This window comes from Rhea americana, unplaced genomic scaffold (genome assembly GCF_003343005.1).
Source record: "Rhea americana isolate MKP2758 unplaced genomic scaffold, rheAme1 scaffold_1, whole genome shotgun sequence".
NCBI classification, from domain to species: Eukaryota; Metazoa; Chordata; class Aves; order Rheiformes; family Rheidae; genus Rhea; species Rhea americana.
The window spans coordinates 3,636,683-3,657,837 of record NW_028185038.1 but is presented as its reverse complement, the minus strand read 5'-3'; the positions used below and the strand labels follow the sequence as shown (position 1 = coordinate 3,657,837).

General features: G+C 36.2%; 1 protein-coding gene across 6 annotated transcripts in view; it reads left to right on the top strand.

The window, feature by feature from the left end:
* The window catches only part of GRAMD4 (GRAM domain containing 4), an 82,302-nt gene extending 64,693 nt beyond the window's left edge, over positions 1–17,609 (top strand). For 4 of the 6 annotated variants that reach the window (XM_085326355.1, XM_085326384.1, XM_085326402.1 and 1 more), the window contains 14 exons: positions 158–249; positions 1,829–1,920; positions 2,931–2,979; positions 3,931–4,002; positions 5,594–5,637; positions 5,729–5,838; positions 7,036–7,190; positions 9,686–9,721; positions 10,538–10,555; positions 11,109–11,256; positions 11,714–11,807; positions 12,618–12,702; positions 14,385–14,453; positions 15,488–17,609. In XM_085326355.1, the coding sequence (XP_085182481.1) occupies positions 158–249; positions 1,829–1,920; positions 2,931–2,979; positions 3,931–4,002; positions 5,594–5,637; positions 5,729–5,838; positions 7,036–7,190; positions 9,686–9,721; positions 10,538–10,555; positions 11,109–11,256; positions 11,714–11,807; positions 12,618–12,702; positions 14,385–14,453; positions 15,488–15,589 (1,166 nt within the window). In that variant the 3' untranslated portion in view covers positions 15,590–17,609. The remainder of the gene's footprint in view (positions 1–157; positions 250–1,828; positions 1,921–2,930; positions 2,980–3,930; positions 4,003–5,593; positions 5,638–5,728; positions 5,839–7,035; positions 7,191–9,685; positions 9,722–10,537; positions 10,556–11,108; positions 11,257–11,713; positions 11,808–12,617; positions 12,703–14,384; positions 14,454–15,487) is intronic. The other 2 variants (XM_085326365.1, XM_085326374.1) reach the window with 2 other exon arrangements.
* Positions 17,610–21,155: the final 3,546 nt, after the last annotated feature.

Here is a 21,155-nt window from a genome sequence, read left to right as displayed (position 1 = left end):
TTTAAAGTTTTTTTTTTCCTTGAGTAAGCTTTTTTTGTATTTACATGTACTGAATATTCCTGTTAAATTTCTAATTTGGTTGTTTGTCATTTAAAGTCATTTAACTGTAGTAGATTAATCCTAGCAATTGTGGCATTCTTTTTTTTTTTTTCTTTAGAGAGAGGTGCCAAACCTGTTACTAATTTTGTGAAGAATCTTTCTGCCTTATCAGACTGGTATTCTATCTACACTTCTGCTATTGCCTTTATTGTAAGTTATCCTCCTCTTTGAGGAGTAGTAAGAACTTTTTAAAGCATTTAGTAAAACTCAGATATGGTAATTTCGATAATTATGGATTATATTACAWTTCAAGTCAAACCAAATAGTATAATTTCATAAAACACAAAATACTGTGCAGTTGACATTTCATATTTCAAAACCATTTAAATTGTGTATTTTGGGTTTATTTCGTAGTATAGTTTTGTAAAGGTTAAGATAATTTATAAGACTCTGGGCATTGTCCCTGTGTTTCTTTCTTCCTGTCTCCCAGACCTGTAATTTGATGGTTACTTCAGTCTCTGCAAAATCTCTTGTCTGGAGTGGAAATCCTRAGAGAGGCTGTATTTGATAAGAAAGTATCTTTTACCTTCAGTGCTCCTTTTCCATTCCTTAGGATCATGTTCACTGATAAGAGACCAAATGTCTTGATTTGAGTGTCATTTAATGGTCAAAAATGATGTCTTTGAGCTAAATATTGTTGTGGAGTTATGGGAAAAAGTTTCTATACTTCAGGGGAATATAAGTAGTTAGTTGGGTTTTGCTTTGTTTTCCTTTTAGTTATTAATTATCTAAATTGTTTTTTCRTGGTGTATACTATTTTGACTATTTTGACATGGTGAACTATTTTGATATCAAAGTTATTAATTATTAAACAGTAGTTATAACTGACTTTGTCCACGTGAACTGTCTAGTGGAAGTGACACACATCTGTCCATTAAGTGATCGCACRCCAACCTTACTTAGTGCTGCTTTGCACTGTACAGTTCAGGGAATCTGGAGGAAGAGGCTTTCCCATTGCAGTGTCTTTTGTGCTTCTCATGTTGTGTTTGTCTCTTCTTCCAATCCACTTGTTTTCCTCTCGCCTTCAAACAGAACCATTTTCCAGATAAAAGCTGAAAGAGTAACTTCAGCTGTTGGTTTAAGAAGTTCCAGAATCACAGAGCCTGAGCCCAATTTCATTTGGTGGTTGAGTAAAATATCGAGTGCCTTGAAGCAGAGTGGCTGTAGGCTCTACATTTTCACAAGTTCAGAAGGAGACAGAATACCTTTTGAAGCACTTTGGGTCTATAAATTGTTAGGCAGAATAAAATCCATTCTCCTGCAGCCTTTTGATCTCCCTCTCAATCTTGTTAAGCTTGGTAAAGAATTGGAGATTTAATTGACCTGAAATAATACAGTGAGAGTTAATCCTGTTGCTGCTSTAAGTGGCTAACTGCTAGAACTCCTTATTCCTGTACTACGCTGTTGCTTTGGTTGACCTAGGTCAAGTTAGGCTATATCATGGTCTCATAGACTTTAATTTATATTTCTACATCACATCAGCTGCAGTGCTGGGAATATTCAGTCTCTCAAACAGCTAAGAACTATTTAAGTGTCACTTCTTGGAGATTTGGTTCAGTCTTATAATTTTGACTTCACATTAGGAATGCAGTGCTGTTGTCAGTTGGGGGGCTGACATCAGTGTTCATGGTTGGAGCTGCTTAGTTCTGAACTGCACAGTCAAGGAGCTGTATTTCATATGCTGCGCCTCAGTTTGTAATCTTTCCCTTTTTTTTTTCTTCATCTACAGATTTACATGAATGCTGTATGGCATGGCTGGGCCATTCCTATGTTCTTATTTTTAGCAATTTTGAGGTTGTCCCTAAATTACCTCATAGCCAGGTATTTACTTAAATACTAGATTATTTTCTTGTAATGCTTTGTTTGCAAGCTGTTCTATGATTTTTGCATTGAATTGTAAATGACTACATTTCTAATGACGTGAGTTAAAATAAAAGGTTTAACAAGATGAAATTCAAACTCTAATATCCTTTGTTACGTTGCTTGATTTCTATAGTTTCTGACTGCTCTAAGGAGGTAAATTCTGACTGCTCTACCTCATTTCCAAAGACTTGAATCATCATAAATAATGCCTCAGGTTCTCAGACAAATACCTCAACATTTTAAATTTCTAAAATAAAAGCACATTCCTGCAGTACTTCAACTAGCTTGAGAATGTCACCTTACACATTGAGACTTACCACTTTTTTTCTTAGACTTACCACTTTCTTCCTAGAGAAAATTTTAACCTAGGCCTAAAATTGCAGTTCTTCTCAGGGACTCTTGGCATATCTGTATCTGAAGCATCTCTCTCATCTGTAAATCCAGTCCCCATTAAAAATGATTTTTTTTTAAGAGGTAATTTTTTAATACTGAGAGGATACTTTTAAATGCTACTATAAACTTACAGTGTTTCCCCTTAAATTAAGGAAAAAATTCTAATGTGTATTATATTCTGATTTCTTAATTAGTACTTACTGACTGATATTTCATTCTTTGAAAATTTCCAGTAGGAAATTGGCTCCTGAATAGTTGACATCATTTTGTTTAYATAAAAAATATAAATCATATATAAATCATAGACATTTACTCTATACATACAGTTCACKTCTGTTATAAAACCCAAAAGCACTGTACCTGATTCTGTGCAGTTTCTCTATAGCTAATGWTATTTTTTAAAAAGTAACTTGAATATTTTTAAGTGGTTTAGTGGTTTGTAGTTTGTGGATTTTTTGTTTTGTTTTTGGTATTTTTTTAAGCATAAAACTACATTTTAAGCTCTTACAAATGATCTGTGTTGGGAAGTAGAGGAGGAATAGTTATCTCTCTTTAACTGTTTCCATAATTTCTAGGGGCTGGAGAATTCAGTGGAGCATTGTGCCTGAAGTTTCTGAACCCATGGTAGGTCTTCAATCAGTTTGACCTGTATGCCTGTGTTAGAAATTGCACCTTCAAAACCCTTTTTTGGGTTGTGTGGGTAGTTGTGAAAGGAAAAAGGAGTAAGGTAAATGCAAACTCTATCGCTTTTTTTTTTGTTCGTTTGTTTCTCTTGCATTTAAGAAATCTTTACTAACTTCTCTCTTAGGTTTGGGTGTTTCCCCATATCATACTCTGAATTTGAATTGTGTTTCTGGAATAAATCCTTATATGCCAATTTAGAACAAGTCAGATCCTGTGCTATCACCTTCAGAAAGCCTGTTCTGTTTCTTTGTAACAATTGGAAATTACTACTTTTCTTTATAACATTTGGAAATTACTATTACCCTGCTTTAAGCAAGAAGTTGGAGTAGATGACCTCCTAAGGTCCCTTCCAAACTCAATTGCCGTATTATCCTAGCTTTGATATGCTCTTGCCCCAGCTGTTTTCTTATAAGTATTAATATGTGGTAGAATTCTTTGAATTTTAAACCTTCCTGTTGGGCTTTGTGAGATCTTTCCTGGATAATTTTGTTACTCCTAAAAGGCCAGTAATCTGTGTAAAAGTTATTGATGTAAATCTGCTAACAGAAGTGACATTTCTGTGCTAGACCAGAAACCGATCAGTTTAAGGGTGTAGTCATAGATTGAAAATCATTAGTAATGTTACTCCAAAGACTTGTCTGGGTCTTTCAGTCTCATGTTAGTATGCATGTGTATACAACGGAAGAAGGGCATTAATAACTAAGATAACCAGGAATGAAAGACACAAACAGTAGATTTAAAACAAGGGAAGAGCTTGGTAAGTACAGAGACTATTTAAAATGAGAATATTATTGCCAAGAATGTTGAAAGTTTAAGTTGTCAGTAGGAGTTTTATAAAATATCAGTTTTGTCTGAGCTGCAGATTAATTGCTTGTCTTTTTCTTGCCCAAGGAACCTCCAAAAGAGGACCTGACAGTGTCAGAAAAGTTTCAGCTTGTTCTAGACGTGGCTCAAAAAGCACAGGTACTGTACTTTCAGACTTCTCTTACTGCTTCCTGAGAAACAGGGAGATTAATTTTAAAGTGATCAAAATACTTTGCTGTGCAGCATGTGAAAACAAGTGCCAAACAATACTTTTCATGTATTCTTATCTTTACTTGTAAATAGTAGAGATCTTGATAAGATACCCGAAAGTTTTAGAATGGCATGATACTTCCTTGAACTGATTGCAGTTCTCCAGTCATGGCTCTAAGTGAGTGTCGGGGGAAAGAGGAGTAAGTTGTGGTCATTTTTCTCTATATAAGTAGCTTCTGGTTCTGTAGATCAGATCATGACTCTTGCCAATACACTGGGGGCTGGATCCACATCACAATTTTGCTGAACCAGCACAAAGCTGGTTTAAGAAAACCTGTTACTTTGGCATTTAGTGGAATGCTACTGTTTRCTTAGCTGTCTTAATTCAACAGCCACTCTGAAGCAGCCTGTTTTAAATATCCTTTCCCGCCCCTCAAAATCTTTCGTTGCTTGTGTGGGAGAAGGCAAAGGAGGGTTTTCTCCCAACTTAYGTGACTTGACGCATCCACTTTTGTCCAGCTATGCTAGCAGTTGGATGACTCAGCCAGCTGCCTAGTTAACTAGACTAACTAATGCAACTAACTGCGATCTTGTGCCGTGTCTGACAGTGTGCTGTCACTAAAAGTAGCTTACATTTCTGTTGCCAAATGTGCACTCTCATGTCCTTCCTTCTGGTTTTGGTACCTGTCTGATTCCTTGCTCTTGAGGTCAGCGTAAAATTAATCTGGCCAGAAATGAAAGCAAGTTCTTGTTTAAGCGAGGGCATGTGACTGGGAGCAGGGCAGGAGCTTTGCTGTGGCAATGAGCTGCTGTTATCCACTGGCAGAAGTGGAGCGAGCCGTCAACACAGTGTGCCACTGCACGAACTGGCTTGTTGGTAGCCCCAGTGTCAATTTACCGGTTCTTTTTTCCTCAGCAGTAAGTGATCATGCTTCTYGTGTCTTTTGAGTTTTATTGGAGAAATGAAATTTATAGGTGTTGGGACAGCAGGGATCATTTAGGCAAGGCTGCTGGATAACCTTGTTAATCTTGAGCAATGACTATCGCATAAACAGTTGTGAGAATTACGTAGGATCTAAGAACTTCAAGGTTATATCATAAAAATCTGATAGTGATGTGTTTCAAAAGAAGATAATAGTCCAACATTTGGACTCTATAATCCTGGTAAAATCCTGGTAAAAACTTCCTGAAATTTCCGTGTTCAAAATATTTGAACAAACTTTTCATTTTGTAACCTACTGGCAGAAGCTCTTGTAAACTCTGATAACTTCATATAAAATTTTTGTAATAACAGAAACACTTCTCAGTCCTGACAGTAATATCAGGTAACTTCTTCCTTCACTTCTAATAAACAATTGTAAATTACAGAACAAAATGGTAAGCTAGATGGAAGTCATATGAATATTGCTGTTCCATTCTGTATTTATTCAGTTGTGGAATACATGAGGTAAAATCACTTCTGTATGATAACTCTGTCTTCTATCATGTGGACAAAAAAACCCACCAGAACTTGGATTTAATTCTCTCACTTCTTATGCAGAACCTTTTTGGCAAGATGGCAGACATACTGGAAAAAATAAAAAAGTAAGTTATCTGACCTGAATCATTTTTCCTCATAACAAGACTTGAACAACCTCTGGCAAGCTGTTAATAAAACTTTGTTTTTTGTTTTCAGCTTGTTCATGTGGGTCCAGCCAGAAATAACACAGAAGCTCTACATTACTCTTTGGGCAGCTTTTATTGCATCCTGCTTTTTACCCTACAGGATTATTGGGCTTGCAATGGGTAAACACAATAAATAACTGACAGTCTACATTTAGTGCTTTAAAGTGCATGCTCTTTGGAGAGGGAATTTTGGAGTTTAAGAAAGAAAACTCTGCATTAATAAATAATGCAATGTTTTAAAGTATCATCGTTGTTCTTGGCATTGTCTGTCACATGCAGTTGAAATCATCTCTGAATATGTATGAATAGAAAAGGACTGGATAATGCATTTGTTCCTTAAGGTGGGGAAGCTTGTGATGAGCCATTAGCCTTCAGACTGTCAGCTGTAAGGCTTCCAGGAAGCCTCGTATTTTGAGGATTTTTAGGTCATACTTCCTTGCAAAAGAAATGTGTGGGACAGCATAGAAGACATGAATATGGCAGGGTTGAACAAAACAAAGAGATTATTAACATGAGTACTTTCAGAGAATAGGCTGAATAAAATACAAGGGGTTGCAGGTGTTTGAATTTTTGACTGACAATTAGGAAAAGAGGGTTCTAAGGTATGAGGCTGTGTCCTGTGAAACAAGAGCTCTTTTTTTTTCACTGAAGTAATGAGGAGGTCATATGAGTGTTAATTTTAGTGCTGTTGAACTTCAAATTGTTGTGTTAACTTTAAACGTATCTGTAGGTTTGCTTGGTATGGCAGTTGAATTATACGTGTGACGAATTGTTTTATTGCTCTACTTCTTAGAATGAGATCTCAATTGCATTCATTACAGTCTGAGAGAGTACTTGACTTCTTTACTTCCTAACCTAGCAGAGGAAGAAAATATGTAAGAGGGCATATTCAGCTGGAACACAGAGTTTAATGTAACACATGAGAGCCCTCTATTGTCATTTAAATTTATGCAGGGAACTGCAAAGTTGAATCCTCTGGAATATATTTTTATTTTGGAAGTATATTGTGTTTTCAGAATGCTTCTGATAATAAAGGATGTATATTTGAGTTACTAATTTTTCCTCTGCCTAATAAGAATCTACATAAGTAAAGAAATGTGGGGAGGAAGAGCATCTGTGTAGGAGAAGGAAAGGGAGATAATTTCCTGCCTTTTTTGGAAGCAGAATCAAAATATTAAAACCAGGAGAATGGATTAGCACTGTGACTGAAGATACTTACACAATTTGGCTCATTCATGAACTTAATAAAATGTTATCAAAACTGTGAGGTTCTTAACATTAATTAAGGCATCCCTACTGAAGTAACCCTTTTTTCAGGTCTGTATGCTGGAATCAAGTTTTTCCTTATTGATTTTATCTTCAAACGATGTCCCAGACTTAGAGCTAAGTATGATACTCCTTATATTATCTGGACAAGTCTCCCGACAGATCCTCAGCTTAAAGAAAGATCTAACGCTACAGTGTCGAGACGGGTAAGGATAATACTTTCTTTTTTCCCCATTCTTCTTTTCTTCCCTCCTTTTTCCCCCCAATATCTGAAAATCAGATCCTTTTTTCTCTTCCCCTTCTCCCCAGTGATTAGAGCACATTAAAGGAAGGTTAATTAAGTCTTAATATTCAGTGTTAAAACTTTTTTTTTCCCTCAAGATCCACACAGTTTTCATATAGATTCTATTTCTTGTAAGGAGGGAATCTTTTTATTTTAAAATACTGGAAAGCATATACAAAAAGTACAAAAATAACTGTGAAAATAATACCATCCATATTCACATCAATGTCTGTAACATATATTTTGTGTGATTTTCATATCAAAATTTAGGCTTTTTTTATTCCCCTGTGTTCTCATATTCTATTTAATAGAGATTCAGCTGCTTATGTAGATTTAAGAGCAGTTACTGAAAAAAAAAGGGGGATTTAGTATAATAGGTAGCTTACTAATAGGATAAGCAAGCATTAATGGATGTAGTAAAGTCATTTACAGATTTGAGTATTATGTCTTATGATTATTAGATGATTATTAATAGATGACCTTTTAGTATAGTGATGATAAATGACTTTTCACTCTGTCAGTACTCCTAAAAGTAAATTTTCCTTTTGTTAAAATGTAGGAGTTAAAGGTTTAAGTGTTCTGCTTTGTACATCTTTGCAAGTTGCTTTGGGGCCTGAAATGGTAACTTAAAAACAAGTCATGCTTTTCCATATCCATGAAATTGTCAGTGTTTATGGTAGTAAAACGTTAGTCTAATCCCATTTTTTGAATTTGTTTAATGCTTCTTGTCACAATATCTGATTGCTTTTTTAGGCTATTTGAATACTGTCAAAACTCTCTGACTAAAATGTGATGTATTTTACCAGTAATTCAGCCTAGGTACCCAGCTGGACAGCAAAAGGACTAAACACACGAACCCTTGGTTAACTGTCAAGAAGAAATAAGGGGTTTCTGAGGGAGATTGAGCAGATGGTGGGAAGTTGGTGAGAACTGTAGCATAAGTTGAGTGTTTTAGAAAGAAGTAGGAAGAAAATCTTTGAAAGCACAGGTTTTGCTCATATTTTTTAAGGGATAAGAGAAATCAATGAGCTTTTGGACAGGGCCATAGGGTCTGTTATCTGTAGCCTAAATTTCTGTTGCTGGCRCAAGTTAAAACTTTCTGGCACCTCTAGAGCTTTCAGGACAGCGTTTGCGTTCTGTGCAGGTTGTGGCTGCTTCATCATGCAGGATGATTCTTCCTGGACATTTCTGTAATCTGCCTTAGGGGTGGAAGAGCTCTGCATTGCTGAACTTGAATCCATAAACAGGAGAGTAATTGTCCCTTCTGGCTCTTCCTTATGGTTTAAGTTTTGACAAGTAGACCAGGTTTTTGAGACTACTGTGCCTGACTTGTCAAGATTGGCTTTTCTCCCTGAAAAGGATGTACAGGATTGCAGTATCTGCTTCAAAAAGTCTTTGAAAGCATCAGCTTGGTCTCACTAATTTCAGACAAACTTTCWTACTCACTGAGCGATTTCTGGGATCCTAGTAGTATAAAAAACATCTCAATTTGAGTTTTACATTTTTTTTTCTTACAAAAGAGTCTCAAAACGTGTAATGTCAGCATATATAGCATATATACACTGGCTTTCACTTCCTTTCTTTAAACAGTATGCAAGATACTGTAAACTTGGACCCCATACAATATTTATTGCTTATACCATTGTGGCCCCACRTTCCCACTGAGTAGTCCTGACATCAATATCTGATGGGTAAAGGTCGTATGTCAAAAGCTTAAGATCAGTAGATTAAACAAAACTAGCAAGGAATACTGTTTGCCAGTCTCCAAATTACTGATGACTGTTTTAGACGTGACTCTTCTAGCTTTATAGACCAATGACTTCCAGTTAAACTTCAAGGCTTATCAAAGTGAGATGTGATGCTTTTCTTTTTGTAGTCAACCATAGGTCTGTCACTGGCCTGTGTGGTAATATCTAAATTAGCTGCTCATTTAAAAGGTATAGGAAATCCTTACCTATTTTAGGAAGGAGTAAAAGGGCAGAATTCCATCTCCAGCTGCAGGAACAGGTTACGGTGCCGAAGCTTAACTGTCTTTTTTGTCTCTTTGTATTATGGGTGGAAAGGAAACAGAGCAGCCAAAAGCAGGAATAATGTTTGTTCCAGAGCAAAAAGCATTAAATCTCTCTTGTCCGGCCTTCGATATGTCCTGGGCTATGGAACTTCACCTGGTTACAGGCACATGGAGCCAAATAACTTACTTGCCCAAGAAAACCTTCCAAAAAACTTGGCTGATCTCTACTTGCAGACAAAAAGTTGGAGAAGCTGCCTTGGTTCCAGGGGCTTAATCATTGCTAAGGGCAAAGCGAAAGGGCAGTAACTGAGGCAGTAGCACAGTCATCATCAAACACTTGCTGTCAACATCAACTTTCTTATTCTCTCTTTTTTCTTTTTCTTTCTCTCCCCCCCCCCCCCCCCGAGGCATCGTTGTACTACAGTACCCCTAAAAGCTGGATGGTAAATACCCTTTGTTTTGCCTGGTTTGTTAGTCTGATTTATAGCCAGTGATGGCAGTGCATATTTTTCATTCGCTTTGGATTTCTTTTGTTAGAGCTAAATTCTGTGAAGTGTTGAGTGCTGCCAACTTACACTGAAAAAGAAAGGGGGAAAAAAAAAAAGCGCAGCTGAGGCTGGTTAGTCTGCAACGGGGCTGGGCCTTTGCAGAAGAAGGGCTCGGTCCTGAGCTTGCATGTTGTCAGCGTGCCAGTTGTTTAACTGGGGGATGCATGTGTACAGCCTGAATAAGATTGTCGCTGCTAATATTTCCATGACAAAAGCCAGCATTCAGAATTGTGTGGTGCCACTGTGAAGATTAAAAATGGAAATGCAGCAAGCCTCCTGGAGGAAGCTGCCTGCTGCCCTCCCAAGGCCACGGCTCGTCCGCTAGGGCAGTCTCTGGTGGCTCAGGAGCTGCGTTGGAAAGTAGATTTTACGTCGGTACTTCAGGTCTGAGAGCTCCATGGTACTTTTTGAAAGGATGTTGACAACCATTCCAGCTTTTATTTCACATGCCAACACTCTTAAAATTCAGCTCAACTTCAAAGCAAAGCAAAGATCAATGACTCTAACATAACCTGAATAAATTGGTGTGCTCTAACCACTGATAACTCTTTTTTTTAATTGCATTCATTGTATGTAGTCTCTTGGTATGTGAGTAAGATCTTGCAGCTTCACTCAGTTCATGTTTTATTCTGTGTATTATACTGTTAAATAGATTTCACTTTTTTCTTTTGTCACTGTCACATTTGTGTTGTTTGTTTCTTTTCCTGCTAGCTGTCAGGGCATGAAAAGGTATGGATCGTAGCGTGGAAAACTTCCTTTCAGTTTCAGCATTTGTATTCATAATGAGTTTACACAGTTTTGTGTGAATTTTTTTCTTTGTTTGCCCTTTTCTTCTTTCTTTTCTTTCTAAACTTATTTTTGTGCACCCCAGGCTTGGTCTGTCTCTTGAAGACAAGCTGAAGCACTGATGTTATAGTAACTGTTGTTAGTTCCGCTAGTATATTTGTGAGTTGTGTGCAGTGACTTAGCTATATCTAATCAGATATATTCTTTACTATTGTAAAATGATATTTTAATATAGATGCTTCTAATACCACATGCTTTTACCCCATAAAGGTCACCAAAGGGTAGTGCTTTGAAAATTTTTCCTCAGATGGCGTATTAGAGCATTATGGTATAATGCGATAGTATAGTGCAATAGTACACAGTTAATGAAAATTGCAGTCTTATCCTTTTTTTTTTTTCTTTTTTTTTGTAGAAAGAAAAGTTAGCTAAGTTATTTTTAAGAATGCAATCTAAATGTTACTGTTCAAATTTTGGAATCATATTTATTTTTCTACAGCTTCAAACAGCAGTGTCAAGAAGTTATGTAGGCTCAAGCGCTCCAGCTGGAATAAACAAGGATGAAGACAGTAGTCGTTTTCATACTACCAAGAGAGGCAATTTCCATGAAGTTTTTAACCTGTCAGAAAATGAGCGCCCTTTAGCAGGTATTATACAATGGGAGGCTACATTAGTAGAATATTTTTTCTGAAAAGCTAGTGTACTTTAAAGATGAATTCCCTTTCTGTATGAAGTACAGAAATAAGCTTTTGGAGAAAAATACTTGTATTAAATTAGGATGGAGGTGTCTTTCATTCCACATCCATACAGTTCTTTGGAAGAAGGCGCAGCCTGGCATGCCTTTTGCGTTAGTACAACTGTGATAGTTATGTGATAGTTAAAGGAAATTATTGTATTTTTTAACTAGTTTTAAAATAGATGCTGTAGTGTCTAGAAGTACTTTCTTTAGGTTTGCTTTGTAGATGCTTCTAGTTGTAGGTATCTAAAGTTTCATTTTCAGTGCTTTCTGCTGTTTCATAATATAAATGCTGAGGGTAATACCTGTTTCTTGCCTATTTTTTTTCTTTTTTTAAAGTAAAATTTCTTGTAATGACTTTTTTTTAGTGTGCGAAAATGGCTGGCGCTGTTGCTTGATTAACAGAGATAGAAAGATGCCTACAGACTACATTAGGAATGGGATTCTTTATGTCACAGAAAAGTGAGTCATTACATTCAACACTTTCCTTAGGTTGGAAAAGCAACATACTTATTTAAAAAAGTAAATCTAGAAGTAATCCTTTAATTCTGATTAAAACTGAAAGAATTAAGTGTCTATTGAGAGCCTTGTGCTTAATGGTTATTTAGCAAATACTCCTAGTTTCTTTATTTCCCTTGAAACAACATGCAACAAAAAGAAAATAGAAATTTAAGCCTTAGTTTCAAAACCTGTACGTGATTTTTATTTTTTTAATCTTTGCTCTTTATTTCCTGTTATGCTGAATAAGTATTGTCAGTACTGTTTGGGCTCTTGCACAGAAATTCCTTTGAAGCATAATGAATGAAAGTAAAGCTAATCTGTATGCAATGTCATCTAGTGATGGAGAGCACTTCCCATCATTTAGAAATCTGCGCTTTTGTCCTCATCACAATAACATGAAACTAATGCAGTGTTTTCCATTAATCTACTTTAAGGAGAGTAAAAGATTTATAAGACTTCTGGGACTTGTTATTTCAACAGTTGCTTCCTGTATCTTTAAAATGTTTTTCAGGTTTGAAGGCATAAAGATTCAATGCAGTAATATAAAAATAAGATTTTTGTGTATGTACTGTATGTTACTAGACTTTTAAATTAGACTTAAATTAGTTGATAGAATTTATGAATGTTTGTTCTAATTCAGAAGCTGCAGTTGAATTGCACATCATGTACTCTTTCTTTTTTTGAAACAATSTTAACCTGTGCATTAAGCATATTAAGAGCTTTGTTTTAGAATACTGTGTCAAAATGAGCATTTTCTTTCTTTATCTTCAGTTACTTATGCTTTGAAAGCTCCAAATCTGGCTCATCTAAAAGAAATAAAGTTATAAAGCTAACGGATATAACAGATATTCAGAAGGTAGGTCTGTTTTTTGTTGCAAATAGAGGAAAAAGTTGTTTTTGTTCAGCAAATTTTGCTTTTGTGTTTATGCTATTTGAAAAGAAGCATGATATTGGTAATTTTTATAACCAAATGTAATTTTTTTGGTCAAGAAAGTTTTGGAGAACGGCTTACATTTGGACTCACCACATGCAAACTCAAATGAACATGAAAGCAAAATAAGATTCACTGAACTCTTACACTCCCGAATTGTTTTAAAGTTGTATTGCATCTTGACTCCTGTGTTGACTAGAGCACTGTATTCTCTAAGAAAGTTCACCGTTAAGCAGACATTGTGTAATTTTAACTTCTAATCAGTTGTCAGTATCAATAAGTGCTTCATCTTAAAAGTAGATGTCTTAGAGAAGGAGGATTATTGTCAAAGGAGAAGGGTAGAGCACTTAAACAGCCGTACTGAATTGGACAGAACTTTTGTCTAATTCGGCTCCCATAACTAACAGAGGCAGCAGTGAATATTTAGAAGCATGGCAAGTACAAAGCAATTCTTCCTCTGGYCGAGTTTTATCAGCCCACAGTCATCAATGGCTTTATTCTGGGCGTTACATTGTGCTGCATAATGTTTAATACCATTTTTGTTGCTCTCTCTGTACTTGTCTTATTCTTAAACACAAAACTTCCTGCTTTCCGGCACATCCTGTAGCAATGAGTGCTGCAAATCAAATTGTGTTGTGCAGAAGGAATACCTCMGTCCAGTTTCTGCTGTTTAGGTGTCTCTAGACTTATGAATGAATTCCTTGTGTCAGCTGTCTGTAAAGGAGATATTTTCTGCTAAATTTAAATATCCTCATTGGAGTTCATAATTCAGTATTGATACATTTTAAAAATTATACTTGAGGTAATGTTGGCTTGCTGTTTAGCGGGTCTTTACAGGTAAAGACCTCCTGTATCTGTGTAGTTTCCCAATGCAGGTGAAGCAGATCACACAGCCAAGCCAAGCACAAAAACGTGCTATCCTTGGGTTTTATTTGTGGATAGGGAAGAAGAGGCCAGACTCAGAGTTTCCCCTTTACCTGTAGGATATTTCCCAGTTCAGACAACTGTATTCCTTCTTAATCTTACTGCCTTTCTTAAAACGGCCAAACTACATATACAGCCTGTTTRTTTAATTTTTTTGGGGAAAAAAGCTCTTCTGGTCTATTTCCTACCCCTTTAATCCATGGGTGACTGTTACCACTAGGAAGACCTTTAGACTGTGCACGTGCACGCACACACACACTCACTCGCTTGTATACGTACTAGTACACTAAATCAGCGGCCAGTCGTTATCCATACCATCAAGCTGCTGGTGTAGTCTGTGGCAGTCTTGGCTGGGGCCAGCTACCACTCTTAGCAGCAGCCCCTTAGCACWGTCTCAGTTTGAGGCCAAGAGCCATTCCAGTAGGCAGTCTGCTGTGTGTGGGAGGAGGAAAACGGGTAAGATTTTTGCTGTATGTACGTGAGCAATGTTGGGTCCATTGACTTGAGGGTCAGAGGACAGTGTTTTCTTGTTGTTGTTTCTCATACAGGCACATTAGTTRAGGGTAGGAGGATCTACCCATGATGAATTGCACAACCTTCTCAGCACCTCTTGCAATAGTTCAGTACCTAAGATATCTTTGGTCTCTGTTTTTTTTTCTTGTTTTTTTTTTTGTTCTTTTTAGTATAAAGTACTCTCTGTTCTTCCGGGATCAGGAATGGGAATTGCTGTTTCAACACCATCTACACAAAAAGTAAGTAGCCAGTTGTATCTGTATTGATGGGCTTGACTTTCAGCCGTTTTTGTTTTCATGCTCTGGTTAGCATCAACATAAATGCCTTTTATTTTTCCCTTACATCAGCGTTTGGTTTTTTAAAATTCTATTCTGTAGTATTCAGTACATTTGGTTTCAGAATTTGAAAGAATTAAATATTTGGCTTGTTCAACTGCATCTGGACTATTTTACTGTAACACTTCAGAGAGCTTTGCCTCGTCCTTTCTCCCTCCATCAACTGTTCTCCTACATCCTTTTTGAAGAGCTTGGAGGGTGGTTTGCAGTGCAGTTTGAAAATAAAAGTTAATGACCTGGCAGTACTCCTGGGTGAGGAGTGCTCTCCTATGTGGGTGAGGAACAGTCTCCTACGTAAGTGATAGGCTTTGGGAGAAAAGGGCCTGACCCTGTGATCCAGAGTTTTCCTGTTTCAGTCATACTGTGCTAAAGATTTAAGCTTCTCTAAGCCCTGAGTACCTTCTGAGCAAACAAGCTCTCTTAGTGTGACTGAACCTTATCTTAATCACTTATAAAACAACTTTCCTTCAGTTTATATGACAGTTGTACTAGGCTTTCTGCTCTGTTTGATACTGGAAGGTACTTCTTAATTAAGAGATTAAAAAATTAATATGCCTGAATAAATAYTATATATGAGTTGAAACTAATAGYCACTGACATCAAATTTTTAAATTCTTAAAAGAGAGAGGTCAATTAGGAAGACTGTGTTGAGCAGATGAAGAGTAGAGTTGAAATGCTAGGTGTTGCAGATTTTATGCAGATGTATTTTATACCTTGTTTTTAGAAGTGGAAATRCTAGAACCTCTGTCATACATGCACCCAAAGATTTAGTAGAGAAAAGTATTTGTCTGTTTTTATTAATGCACCTGGAACACAGCTCATCTCCTGTTCCTGTTGATCTGACCAACAACTGTACCTAAAGAAAGACTTCTGTCTTCTGAACTGATATGACTTTTTTTTTTTTTCTTCTTTTTTTTCCTCTCTTCCCTGTCATTTAGCCTCTGGTGTTTGGTGCGATGGTACACAGAGATGAAGCTTTTGAGACAATTTTCAACCAATATGTGAAAATAACCTCTGCGTCATCGAACAGTGAGAGCTAGTATCTTACCTTASAAGATCTAAAGAAATTTTCTTAATTTACAATTTGGCAGTGGGAAAAAATGAACATCCTCATCTATTTTGCAATAATTTTTCTTGTCTTGTGGTTTTTATTCTATCTGTTACATAAATCAAGTGTATTTTTTATATGCCTTCATGTTTGTTTTTAAAATTTTTTGTATAAAAAAAAAGAAAAGAAAAAAAAAGAAACAGAACAGTGAAAGTGCTATCATCACTATTAGCCTTGCACATTAAGCACTTTTAATGTTTATTTCCTGACATTAAAAGCTGGGAGGATACTCRGAGAACTGACTAAATAATGGACTGAAACAGATTAATCCCTTTAACTACACTGATATCACTAGGGATACATTTGTCCCATTAGCTCAGTTTCTTCCTGAGAACYGGGAACGATGACTGCAGTAGCCTGCAGTCTGTCTTCAGCTCTGAGCTCTTAGTTGAGTTCTTTATTAAGACTGATAGCAACACCAAGGATGTAGTATCTTAATGTTTCCATGTTGATATGTGCACTTAAAGTAACTCCTCTTCTTGCTARTTCTTGCTTTGCAGAAGGATGTTTTAACATTTGGTTCAGTTTTTCCTGCATACAGAAGTTTAAATTGCTTGTACAGTGAATTGGAGGAAAATGTTTGTAACTATATCTTCCTTTCCTGATTAACCAAAGTAAGAGGAAGGAAGGCAGGCAGATACTTTTTATAAAAGAGGGCACCAAAATGTTGTTCCTAAAATGTTAGGCATCGTATATTTGTATTTCTGTAGATATTTGTCATGGAAGGGCTCAACTATTGTACGTGTATGTACAAGGCATTTGTATGTTAATGTGTAAAAAACTTGAAGGCTTTTTGTGTTGGGGGAGGTAGAAATAACTATATTCAAACTAAACTTTGAGACATGGCTCTTTTTTAATTTGGCTTTTTTTCTTGAATTACCTTGCGATAAAATAATACTATAATGTAGCAAGTGAAAGCACTATTTCATTTTCAAAGCATTTGAGGGGCACTGGTATGTTGCTGTGCTTCTCCTTGCAAAACTAAATATTAGCAACAATTGAACCTAACTGCCAGATACAATAGGAAGGCCGTTCTCCTTCTCTAAACTCTCTCAGGCCTTTCTAGCAGTAAAGCACATACTGACCTTTGTCTTTAATATTAGAAAGCTTTTATACTCCATATAATAGCACCCATCTGAGAGGGTTAGAATTTTATTTGCATTTTTCTTAAAAACACAGTAGGAGTTATGGTCAGCCTTCCAGTAGATCTTTTTCCTTGCTATGTCTTTTGAGTTCAGTAGTATGAATGTCCACAGACTTTTTAAGAATAGCCTCAAAAAACAATGGAGATGCAAACTCTTATCTGAAAATGTGACCTAGTTTCATGGATTTCTTTTCTTTCTTTTAAACAAAGGATTTTCTTCCTGTTTAGGGAAAGGGGGAAAATGAAGTAGGGAGAGAGGAGTCACACAGCAAAGGGTCGTTAACTCTTAGCACAATTTTTAAGGTCTCTCCTTAAATGCATCAGTCATGAAGAAGGTCACAGTCAAACTGTAGAAAGCTATTCCAGTTTGGCAGTGAGGAGAATAAACCTGATATGAAGAAATAATGTCAGATACTGTGACTTGTTTGAGTATTCTGAAGTGAAACATTGATTGTGGTGAAACTTGGTGCCCTAAGTGGAATTGTGAGTAAGTATGGGGGAGAATAGAATAGAATGTTAAATTTTTGAGTTCTCCATTTAGAGTAGCACTTGAACATGTTTTTACAAGACCTGAAAAAAAGAGGTGGATTTCTAACACCACCTTTGGTACAGTGTACCTCAGGGCCTGAAAACTTAGAATGTAAGTGAAGCTGGTAGGAGATCCCTTTTACCACTATGTAGTACAGAGGTAGTTCAACAATTTATGGTTTCTTCACTTTGCATGTGCAGGTTTTGTGTTTAAGTAAAATTCTTGGGTTAAAATTTTTCATCAAACCTACTTCAAAAGCAATTAATCTTTTTTTTTTTTTTTTTTNTTTTTTTTTTTTTTTTTTTTGCAATTGCTGTGTATTACCATTAGATTTTTTCCTTCCTAGAAGCTTCCTTGAGTAGTAAGTGCAGCTACCAAATAAGCATTAAAATAGCTTAATGTTACTATAAAACTTAATCAGATTCATGGTTCATTCAGTTTGTCTTAAGAAAAAAAAATGGATGTGTTTGCAGTTGCTGTTTTTTGAAGAAACAGAAAACTATATTTTTTACAGAGAGCATGCTCTTTTTCTTATTTTTATATCATTTTTCAAGTGTAATTTATACCCTCACTCTGACCATAACAGTGGTTTAGCAGGAAATCAGTTGACTTGCACTTCTTGCCTCCACTCCCTCCCACCCTTCATTGGTTGACTCTAATATACAGGGTTGTCCTAGATTCTGGTTCCTGAAAGAACTAAAGGTGCTGTGCTGATGGTGCCAGGACAATTAACCATATCTAGGCTTCAGAGGAGGAGAAAAGAATTTTTTTTTTTTTTTTTTTTTTTTTTTTTTTTTTTTTTTTTTGCAGATAGAAATGCCTCATGCATACAATCCACTCTTATTTTTTTTTTCTGGACAAATTAGTTGGAATCTTATGAAATCTAATGTGTTGACATTTAATCTGCACTTCAACAGTATGARCTTAAAAATTAGTAACTCTTACAGCAGTGAGCGTGCCGCAAACTGCAATGCAACATTGTTCCATTCTAATACATAGAAAACAAACTGGATTTTTTTAATATAGAGTTGTAATATAACTGACAAACATCTGTGTACATATTTTGAAAAATTCACTTTACATTAGGTTGTCTGAATTACTGCAAAATAACTGCTGTTGAGTTACATAATTTAAAGACACTAGAAAATAACTTCAGTGTGTTTACTTATGAGTACTCCTGTGTTTTTCGTCTTCTACATCCTTGCCTATTTGGAGGGTGGTAGGGGGAAAGACAGTGAGTAAATATATGCTTGACTTGTGTAATTACACTGAAGTTAACCTTAAATTCAATTCTTCCTGTGTAGTTTTGCAGTATAGCCTGCTTCACTTCACTTACAGTTTGGGTAGTACCACTTAATGTAAAGTGTTACTTTTTAATAGCAAAAAGTGATATTATTGTCATTCTGTTTGTCTGTTTGCTGTTTATATTTGCAATTCTGTTGATGTATGTGGTTCATTGCTGGATCATTCACGCTTAATTGGATTTAACTTCTTCAGTAGAAGTGTATTGGTTAGTTTGAGTCCCTTTTAAAGAAAAAAAGGGAGATGAAAGCTGACCCCTCTAATTATTTATTGGTGACTGTTTAAATTCAAAAGGCAGAAAAAGCTGAAATATGAAATCATGCCTTTCTGTACACTGTAGCTTTTGTGAGGCAAGATTGAATAAAAAAAGCTATTTATAAGTAGCAAYGTCACACAGAAAGCCAGCAGTAAAACCCTACTATTGTCCCTGTAGACAAAGAGGAAGGATTTACCCGACAATGAAGAGATGAAAGGATGTACTTTTTTGGCTACTTAAACTTATATTATAAACACCTGTAGTTTTTACTGAAATCTGTACGTTTTGGCAGATGTTTAATTTCTACTACTAATCATTGAAATATAATGGATGTTAAAATTTTTATGTCTGAAGTTTGAGTCTATATTTTGAAGTTGTAAATAGTTCATTATCAGTGTAACTTTTCTTTGACAAAAGACTTATACTGTATGAAGAATTGAAATAATGAAATTATTTGCCCTGTACATTTTTAAGAAAAATCTTGTTTGTTTAAAAAGTCTTGTATAAATTATAATTTTTATTTAAATAAACATAAAAATGCTTTGTGCTAACATTTCTTAYAAACTTTAATAACTTGTATAGCAAAAACACACCTCCTTGCTTGGAACAAGGTGAGTTACTACCTTTTGTCATATTCGTAGCTGCATCAAGACCATCAGTGTGGGGGAGTTTGGGTTTTGTTGTTTGTTACTTTTGAAGCAAAAGGGACCTACCTTTATTTTATGTTTTCAGTAACCCTGTTAATTTGTTAGAGAGCGTGGATATATTTTTGGCTTCTGTGTTGCTTAGATATTTGTCTGTAAGTACATTTGTCCAGGGCTTCCTTGTCTGTGTTGTATGCCACACAAGCTCACCAGCCAGCACCAACTTTCACTAGATACACAAGTCTTTATTTCCAATTGGGAATATAATGCCAGGAGTGGGTCACCTACTGCAGATGTGTGTGTTTGCTTCAACAGTCCTCCTTTCTGCATTTTTYGCTCAGTCCATGACAGATATCCCAGTCATGAGTGCATTTGTTTCCGTGTTCAGTTTTCTCATGATGGCAGCTAAGCATCTGGCAATATAACAGTGCTTTCAGAATAGTATTTTAAATGCTCGTGTTTTGACAATGCCTGGTTTCCCTCTTGCGCTTTTTAAATGCATTTTTCATAAATATTTGTGCAAAATAAACTGCATCTGCAGCAGTGATTACAAGGATACCTCCCCTGCCTGAAACCTTATTGAAAGAGAATTTGAAGCCCAAATTTTGGCTGTCAACTCTATGGGACTTTAGGGAAGGAGACAGTCTTCCTGAGAATTGCACTTAATTTCTGAAGCTCCTTTTAGCTGCCCATGAAAATAGTAGAATCTAACTGAATGAACTACTCACCCACTGTCCATATAACTCAAACTGGTAAGAAAGGAAAACAGGCATACCAGCTGTGGTCTGCAAAGAGTCACAAACATAAGCTGCCTTACAGCAGATGAGCAAATAAAGTATGGTGTTGTACAGTATGATTAACAGGTTCGTAAAGGACAGTTTTTTGCTATTACTTTTAAGTAATCTTTATGKCTAGCAGTTCTACAGAGTCTCTGAATTCACTGATTTCTCTTTAGACAGTTCTAGGTTAAGCTGAATGTTTTGCCTGCAAGGCATCACCTCCTTTCGGAGCTCCAAATCTTTCTCCTAGATTGTGAGTAAGGTCTGCTAACAGTGTGAGGGACTCCTCTGTGCTACAGAAGCGGGGSCTTTTTTAAGGGAACAGTCCGTCAGTGCAGCAGTATCCTTGCTGGGTTGGCAATACTCCTGTAATGTAAATGCCTTAGTAGAGCACCTCAAGGATGCAGTTGTCCTGAACAGTTGTCTTTTCAGTGTTTAACCTGAACTGATGCTGTATTTGACCAGTTTAGCTTTGACTAGAAGACAGAGAAGGAAGATGGGGGAAAGGTGATTGTTTCTGTGTTTAAATACCTGATTCTGTTCTGTGTCTGGTGAGCTTCACAACCTGTTTGAGATGTGAAATAGGTAAAATCTCTGGTTTTGCATCCTATTCTAAAGCTCCATCTTTACCACTTAAAATGGAAACATTATATATGAAGAATGGTTTCAGTCTTTCACTATGCTTTTGTTTTGTTTATTCTCTAACAGTTGTCCTCGCACCTTTGGCTTCGCCCTCTCCTTGACTATGTATATCTATCTTCATGCACCCTTTCTCCTCCTCATGCACATATACAGATACAGACCTTCCCCCAAAAACCACTTGGCCTGTTTAACCTCTTGCATC